At 45.7% G+C, this 9,120-nt stretch overlaps 1 protein-coding gene across 1 annotated transcript; it reads right to left on the reverse strand.

Annotated features, from left to right (window-relative positions):
• Nucleotides 1-399: 399 nt before the first annotated feature.
• Nucleotides 400-8,628, reverse strand: LOC124311836 (heparan sulfate glucosamine 3-O-sulfotransferase 1-like). Its single transcript, XM_046776210.1, has 5 exons — nt 8,123-8,628; nt 3,846-5,020; nt 2,566-2,695; nt 2,200-2,486; nt 400-1,766 (listed from the first exon to the last, which is right to left on the reverse strand). The coding sequence occupies exons 2-5, from the start codon at nt 4,575-4,577 to the stop codon at nt 1,665-1,667; spliced, it is 1,251 nt and encodes a 416-aa protein (XP_046632166.1). The 5' UTR covers nt 4,578-5,020; nt 8,123-8,628; the 3' UTR covers nt 400-1,664.
• Nucleotides 8,629-9,120: the final 492 nt, after the last annotated feature.

The raw sequence follows: 9,120 nt of genomic DNA on the forward strand, positions 1-9,120 counted from the left end.
TTTATTTGGATTGCCAGACTACTGCTACATGCATGTTCGACTTGATTGCTGCGGTTATTCAGTGTCCAGCACGTAGAATGAATGAACCCCAGCACCTTGGCTAGTTCAATAAACATTAAGCAGAGTGTTTTTCTTTTTCTCCTGCTTTCTTTTGTTGTTCAGTTCGGTCGGTCGGCCGTGATGGATGAAGCCGGCAACCTATTTTGGCGTTTATTTGATTTTTTTGTCCTCTGTGGCCAAAGAGATGGATGACATTAACAATCTATCCAGTGCACAACACAATAATCGTAAATTCATTGTCGTTTTTTTTGTATTATTTCCTTCTCCATCCGAGGAAAGTATTCGCTTTGTTATTTATGTCGTGCTAATTGACTTGTATACTGGCGGAGCAAACGGAAATGAAACAGTCAATGCGGTTTATTGATGTTAGCAAATCAATGAATTCAGTATGATTAGTACACAAATATGAAAACGACGAGACCTGATGATGTAGAAAAAGATAACATTAAAGGAAAAACAATGAAGACGTTATTATTTTTTGGTTTTTTCGTTTCAGTAATTTAATAGCGAACGCAAGTTGTAGGAAAATTGGAGGGACATTGATGCGAAAAGATAAATATATGTACGTATATATTATATTCATGTAATAGTAATATATAAAGATCTTGTATTTTAGTTGTTATGTCACATCTGAAAAGAATAAGGAAAAGAAAAACGAGACAGATGGATTTGTACACACACCCACACAGAGACCATTCATCGATTCGGAGAACAAAAAAAGAGATTCGGAATGCGTTATGCGTGGGATTGACTGACACGTCGCAGATGTTCATTTTCTCACATTTGTGTTTTCTTCTATTCCTGTGCGCCCCTTTTGTTTATATACAAGAGGAGCGACGGTGTAACAGCACTCCGCCTTTCCAAACGCGTCAGCCACTCTCATCTTCTCTGTTTGGACGTGAATGTAATGCGGCAACATCTCTTTTCATTATTATCGTGGAGGTTTAGAGACGGAGAGAATTATTGACTGAGAGGATGATTGCCCCACTCTTTTCTTTTTCTTGTTCTTTTTTACTCGCCAGAGTTTCTTGTTATCTTGGAGGGAATCGACGGCGGATGGCAGGAGATTGTGGCACATGAAAATGAACGGGTCGATAGAAAAAAAAAGGTCGTTAAGTTATAACTGCCATTCGATTGTATCGTCGTTGAACTTTGATTTTTGCTTCTTTTTTCAATTCCGTAAGTTCTCTCTTTTGATTCCGCGATAATCAGATCTCTCGAGCAATAATCAATAAAAGAATAGAAGAAACAATGAAAAAGGGAGGGCGATAAAAAATAGGTGCGGTGCATTTCTTGAACGAGAATAGAAAATCGGAAATTGGTGCGGTTTTTCGTTTTCACAGGAGAAAACAACATGAAAGATATATCTTACACACACACGTAATATATATTATATTGTTGTAATATAAATTAGCTTTGAAAGACGACGACGACGCCATGGTGAAAATGTACAAACAGGCGGAGAGAGAAGAGAAGAAAAGATGATGAATTTGGGAAATTTTTTTGTTTTTCGTTTTTTTGTTTTTTGTTGTCGAAGATCACAGCCGAGTTCGTTAGGCCACTTGATTTACTCTTTTATTTTTTTCGGTGGAATGATGACGTTACTACTGTTCCGGCCAATGGAAATCCTGCCCAACCATTGCGAAGAATTTGCGGTTGTGCGGCGCGAAGAACTGCCGCAAAACGGAAATCACCTCATCCGGTACCTTTTGTTAGAGCAGAAAAAAGAAATCAATCATTATTTATTTGATTTAAAAAAAATATATATATATATCAAAAGAAGGAAAAAGGACGTGGGAAGTCTTGATTGAATTAGTCGAAGCAAATAGAACGACGGTCGGGTAGAGTATCCATAGTAGAAGGACGGAGAGAGCAGCTGGCTGGTCTCCCAGGGTGATTATTATATAGGCCCGTTGCGGTTTTTCACGCACTGTCGACTAACGTGAATCATTAACGAGGGTTATAATGGCGGTGCCCGGGATTTGAACCAACTTCGCCCTCCTCATCGTCAAAGCGGCAGCCAATTGGTTCGCAGCGGGGAGTCAGCCAACCGGCGGCGGCATCGCTCCGGACATTTGGAATTCCGTCCGTCGGCGTCCGCGTTTGATCAATGAATCATGGCAGAGAATTGACGTATACCTGCGGATGCCTCCTCCCTTTGCTGCCGGCCAGGCATTTGTGGTGGTAGTGGTGCGGGTAGTAGTTGGCATGGTCGTCGACTGATGCGCTGCTGCTGCTGCTGCTCGACGTGAAATTGTTGTCGTTAATATTCGTTACCAGGTCGGCCGTTGGTGATGGCACGCCCGTCAAACAGTAAAATCCTTTGGTGGCGTTAAAGTAAAACTGATCTCGGCGGATCAGATGGTCCAGGCCGAGGAACCGCTCCACTTTCTGCAGTTCCGGATAGGGATCGTGAATGAGCCGATCTGTTTGCGTCAAATCGATAATAAATGGATTGCCGGGAGAAGAAACAACGAATCAATGGATGGAAGACATTTTTTTTACCTCCATCGACGATGTGGAGTTGCCGTCGGGGGAAAACATGGAGCCACCGCGACAAGAATTTGGCATAAAGCGAAACGTGAAGGGCCCGATTTTGAGTGTTGACTTCTCCATTTGGCAGCAAAGCCACGTCCTTTGATGGAGAGATTGAATCAAGTTCAAGTTTTTCGTACTCCCCCCAAAAAAATTCAGTGACTATTTATTTTTTTCAAAAAAATACGGTAAATAAAGCGGGCGACGAGACCTGTTTACTAAATGCAGAAAGTTGTGTAGGAACACTTGATGGTATACATGTAAAGCAAGTCATATTGACTTGATTGCATTGCGTCAAAAAAGGAGGAGGGAGGAGAAAAAAAATGACTGGCGTCTCGACGAAATTCCTGTGACTGGATTGCAAATCAGTCGGCCAATGCAATCTTTTCGTGTTGGAACTTTGGCTGGTCTCCCGCGTTTTCTCTCTGTATAGGGAGCTGGTGTTTCCAGGGAGAAACATCTCTCTCTCCAGGGAAATCGACTGAGACTTGGTTCATCTCTTCTCCTTTTCGACGATTCGGTCCGACTGCATCGGTTTTCTGGGCTTCAAGTGTGTGTGGGTGCGGGAGAGTCCCGCGCACACACACACACACACACTTTCATTAGCGGCTCCTCTGCGTGGACGAGGACCGCCGTGTACCCAGTCTACCCCGGATGCAGTGCCACATCCCAGTAAGTAGCAGCCAGTCTATAAATATAGGGCTACAGCAGACCCCTCGGAGGTATAGAAATGACCAAATATCTTGTAGGAGTCTAATAATATTTATGTTATGTCCCTCTCACCGGTCCATGTGGAGCCGAGTGCCGCAGACGGGGGTTCCGATGGATGCGTCGTACATAACGAACCTAATCAACACTGACAACTGACGAACCAATTATTCAACGTTACGTCAAGACTCTCTCTCTATATATATTCGGCTCCTACTTTATCGATCCACTGAATCACCAAAGAGGAACACGCACTAGGACGTTTTTCTTTTTTCCCTACAATTTTCCTTTTCTTTTTATATATAGTACGGTACTGGGGTTGGCTACCGTTTAGTTAAGGAGCTCCTTCCACAGCCATCTACTGAATTCAATTCCACCTGTCAATCTATTCATTCATGATTCAGTGGAATTAATTTGACAGCGCGGGGAACGACAAAAATGCCGTGTGGTCTTCCCCGTATATAGCTACTCTGCGCGTTGTTTCAATTCATATTTGATTCAAGTGTCTAACGCATTTAAAATGGGATGTATTAATGAATTACCTGGAATCGTCGGTTGGGAAGATTCTGGGCGGCCCTGGAGGCTTCGATCTGGGCGAAATCGGAGAGGAGTCGAGTGACTGGGTCCCGGACAATGAGGACGAGTTGAACATGCGGATTCATGGCGTAGACGCGTTCCGGCACCTCTGGCGTGACGTAATAGCTGGGCGACTTTTCGACCGTCAGCTGGGCGTCGGTGGACAGGGGCATTTGCGACCGGTACCAGTCGAGTCCGCGCTGGTAGTTGTCGAATTTGTCGAAAAAGTGGACCTCGACGGGTACCATGGCGATGTTGGGATGGAGGTTGAGCATTTCCAGCAGGGCTCGCGTGCCTCCTTTCCTCACGCCGATGATAAGTAACCGTGGCAACCGTCGATCCAAAATTGGCATCAACTGAGACTGATTGTTGTTGTTGGGGTTGGGGTTCTCTTCTCTCCCGTCCCCATGGTCGTCTGCTGTCCATGTCGCCGATTTTGTCGCGTGAGACTTTGGTGGTTCGGCGGCTCCTACGGCTCCTCCTGGAATGGAGCCACCGCCAGCCATAAGCAAATATCGATGGGAATGTCTTTCTCGCCTTTCAATAGCTTCATTGCCTCCTCCTCCTGCTCCTCCTGCTCCTATCACAGCTCTCGCCTCTTGGTGACTCAATTGATGGAGCAGCACCAGACAGATTGACATGGACACTAGCGCCAGGCCGGCCAACAACCTGCTGCCAAGAGAACGACGACGACCCATAAGAAAGGCCGTCTCCTTTTTTCTTATTCTTCTTCTTCTTCTTTAAATGACTCGCTGTTGTGTGTGCGTGTGTGTGTGTGTGTGTGTGTGTCAGTTAAGTTTCCGCTGCTGTTCTATGGCCGTCGTGTCGTGTGTGGGTGTGTGTGTGACTGGACTGGCTGGCTGCTGGAGAGTTAGTGTGTCGCTATGGGTATATACGTGTGTGGCAGGAGCGATCGATAGGAAACACCACGACCAACGATCACCAGGTTTTTTGGAGGTTCCACTTTTTTCTTTTTTCGCGCTGGACACGTCAGTCAATTCCGGTCAAGGGTAAAGCTGGCCAAGGGCAAAAGCAGAGCTGGAGAGAAGAGAAGAGTTGAGAGTTGGTGAGTCAGTCGACGAATGAAATCAGATTGCAATCCAATGGCACGTCGGCGGCTGATGACGATAAAAATCTAGTACTTGGGGAGAGAAAAAGACAAAATGAAGTTAAGTTTATTTTTTTATTATTTTCTACTCTCCCCCGACTTGACTTCCTTTGATTTCTCTGTCTAGTGCCTCTATTCTCTACGTCGAGTCGGACGAGTCTCTCTCTCTCTCTCGTTTTCAACAAGAAAGGCCACCGGAGAACTATATAAGGCTGGCGCACAAGTTTGATTCCCGAATTGCTCTACGTGAGCGGAGGCAAGAAAATCCCATCCAGTTATGTGACTGGAAGAGAAAAAAAAGTTGACTCTTTTTCAAAGGCGAACTTTTGGATTTTTTTTTTCTCTCTCTCTCTCTGGCATGTGGGTGGCATGACATTTCTTTACCGGTTAGTTTCTCGTGTGTATCTAGCAAGGAATTTTCCAACATAAATACACGGGTGGTGCGCATTGGACAAATGTTTGCCATCTTGTTAGGTGATTGAGGAGTAGGCAAAGACGTCGACGAGCGGTCTATAGGTCATGTTGTTGTTCCAGCTCTCTACTGTACAACATAGGAGGAGTTGGAAGGGATGGAGGGAGAAAAAAAGTTGCCCGCCATTCGACTCTAAAGGTAGTAGAGAGAGACGATCGATGAGCGCTGGATATATTGTTTTCTCTACACGCGGACATTTTATCATTTTATTCGACCCATTTTTTTTCTTTTTTTCTCTTTGCACGACGTAGTTTAGTAGTACGGACAGAAATCATTTTACTAATCGACTTTTCTGGGGTGGGAACGCCAAAAAATTGGGCGCGTCCTTTTTTTGTGTCTGTTATTTTAACGGGGAAACAATTGATCGAAGAGAAATTCACCCCCCCGATGTTGCCGTGGCTATGCGATGTGTCACCACCGTGTGACGCAGAGGATTTTCTCTCTCTCGTTACCGGTCATTTTCCTCCTTTTTTCGGGGGGGGGGGGGTGGAAACTTGCAAGGAGCCAAAAAGAATAGGAGCAAATGGAGTAGAAACGGGGTAAGAAGAAAAAAAGGGTTTAGTTGCGAAAGAAAAAGGAGACGGGCACAAGTAAGAAAGGAGAAGAAGAAAGTTGAAGCTGCTCCTAGCTCCTTTCTCCATCGCAACTGCGCTCCCGGGTATACGTTAGATAATGTGAAGGTAAAGTGAGAGACGAGAGAGTCTAACGCAGTCGCTGCTTTTAGACTGACTGACTGGCTGTGGATGTTAGACCGCTGCTGGAAAAGAAGAAGAAACTCGGAAGGCAGCTCTGCACGTCGGGCATCATTATGTTGATTGTTCTCTTCCGTGACTTTGTGTGTGTGTGTGTGTGTGTGTTGCCTTTGGGTTGCGAAAGGGAGAAAAAGAGGGAAGAGGAGAGTGAAAAAGATGGCGGAAAAAAAGGAAAAGGAAAAGAGAGGAGTCGGGGAGTTTTTCCTTTTTCACTGGGCTAGACACGCACCTTTACATATACTATATGCTCCTTTAAACCGCCTATACAGTCCCGGAAAAGGAGCGGAAGGGATCGGGAGCGAAAAGAAAACCTGAGACCGCACTGCCGCCCATCGTTGCGGTTGGTCGTGGTGGTAAAAGTTACTCGGAATCGGCAAGTTGAAGATCGGTCTTCTTCTTCTTCTTCTCCTTGTTCCATTTCCTCTTCTGGCATCGGCGGGAGCTCATCATGTTAATGATGCCAGCATGTTACCCCACTCCCCCCCCCCTCCCCACCACACTACTGCAGTCCCAGCAGCTCCTGACTGATGCACTTCTGGCTCCTTTCTCTCTCTCTCAGAAAACCGGAGGGCGGAAGATGGAGGAGGAGCGTGCGTTATCTCTGGTAGGATTCGTACCTATATACACTGATGAACGGTGTGTGTGTGTGTGTGTGAGAGTGTGTGTGTGTGCAGCATTGTGTGTGTATAGGGTTTTATTTATCGATCGTCCGAGCTTCCTGTCTGCCTCTTTCCCGCGTATTCCGCCTTGTGATGTACACCGTTGTGAATAATAAAGAGTTGTGTAGTAGTCGTCGTCGTCGTAGTAGGAAGGATGCAGCAACCACACAGCAAAACACCTTTTTATTGAAAAGATTGGCCTCTGTTATTTTTATTGGAACTCGCCCATCATAAACTAGCCCCACAGAAAGAGAAAAAAAAGTGAGAGAAACTCTAACAAGCAAAAAGAGCGGCATAACATGATCCGAAGCTGGATGCGGGACCCGATTCACCTGAGTCCCCCATTATCGGTCCCTTTTTATAGGAGCCAGGCGCCGGTTCAAAACAGATGATGCCGCACCTCTCTTCTCATTCACTCACTCCGACACGTGAAAGATGCAAAGGACAGCAGATGACATTGGTAATAATACCAAAAAGATAAGAAGGGATGATGGCGGAAAGCCTTAATCGACCGCTTCCGCTCCTTATATTCCGCCTGGGATCGTTACAATGCGAGTCGTGAGTGACACGGGGCAAGGGCGACACCGTGTGCAGGTTGTTTAGGTGACGTTACAATGGCGCCCGGGAATGAAAGAGGCGGGCAGCAGGAGGAGGAGGAGGAGGGTGGAGGAGGGTGGTGACCCCTTGGTAGTTGTTTCCATCTTCATGAGCGCCCAGCAAGAGATGTGTGTGTGTGTGTGTGTGTGGGTCGGCATCAAATATCTTTTTCTTTTGTGTTTGTGCGTCTGTGTCGTCTCTCCTTTCCATCTTTCCTTCTTCTTCTCTTCCATCCAGGCGGACTAATGAAGATTGAGACGACGCAACAATAACAGCAACAACAGAAAAACAACAAACATGAGAAACAAAGGAGGAGGAGGAGGGGAGAAAGATGAAGTCTTTTTGCGAGCTGGGGGGGGGGGGATTTTTTCTCGGATTTTCTCCATTATATTTATGTTTTATTCGCGTGAGCTGTTTTTTTTTTTTGACGAGAAGCATTCTCTCCCCCCTCTTTTTGAGTGGATTCCATGTAGTGGTGACTGGTTAGTGACAGGCAGGAAGGTAAAGTGTATTGGAAGCATCCGGTCCGGATTACAATCGCTTTCTTTTGTGGAGGCGGTTGTAATCCTCGTTGCATCTATTTTCTATTACTCTACTTGTTCCCCTATGTTCCGAGAAATGCAATGTTTCCTTTTTATTATTTTTTTTCGCTTACCTCATTTTGACCAGTTGTCAGAGGAGAGGAAGTGACCGGAAGTCACGGTCCGGTCACGTGCTAGTCACGAATTGTTCATCGTTTTCAAGTGGAATGTCGATTATCTGTCGAGTGTTATTCAAAAAAACGAGTCGCAGAAATCAAGATGTAGTTCAGCAGGCTTGCAAAAATTTCCTCACACACACACACTACACACAGAAACATACACATACACACACACTGTGAAGATTACAGCACACACGCGGAATGGGGATGATGAATAGGTAAAAAAATGTGAGGAGGATGGATCACGGTCGACGGATGGTGGGTGACCGCCTTCTGCCTTCGCCATCGACTTTGAACCGCCGTGTCTTTACCATCTCGTCGGTGCGGCGCCGGCGGGCACCGACGCGCGGGCTGCCCCTTTGTGCGCAGACTCGTTATTTCGCTTTTAGGTTTCGCTGTATATACGAAGTAGAGTATTGAGTATACCTTTGCTACGTTCCATATCTTTATCTGATTGCATTTTCCCCCTCCTCCTCCAGCTGCGATACCCAGCGCACATTTCGGTTCACCTTTTCGTTTCTTTTTCTATTTTTACTGCGATCCAATTGGCCATTTTATTCCGTGTCCGGAGGACGAGAGTTGCGTGACGAGAAATTTTTTTTCTTCTTCTTCTTTTTCCCTTTTTTTCCCCATCGATTTCTCTCTCTCTCGTCTTTTGAAGCCGATGATTCGCTTGGTAATTTCATTTATCAATAACTGGAAAGGGGCGCCAGCAGCAGCAACTCATCTGGCGGCCATGTCGTTGGGTTGTTGTCTCTTCCGTTCATTAGAGCGGAAACTGCGTCTGCCGTGTTAAGAAAAACAGCAGCGGACGAGCAAATCATAAGGAAAAGGTCAAACTGAAAAAGGGAAAACAATAAAACAAAATAGAAAAGAAAACGGAATAACTGTACAAACTTTTTGTTTCGACACTTTCGGCCATTGCTCCGCGATGCGCGAAATTGAGTTGGATC

This window comes from Daphnia pulicaria, chromosome 8 (assembly GCF_021234035.1).
Source record: "Daphnia pulicaria isolate SC F1-1A chromosome 8, SC_F0-13Bv2, whole genome shotgun sequence".
NCBI lineage: Eukaryota > Metazoa > Arthropoda > Branchiopoda > Diplostraca > Daphniidae > Daphnia > Daphnia pulicaria.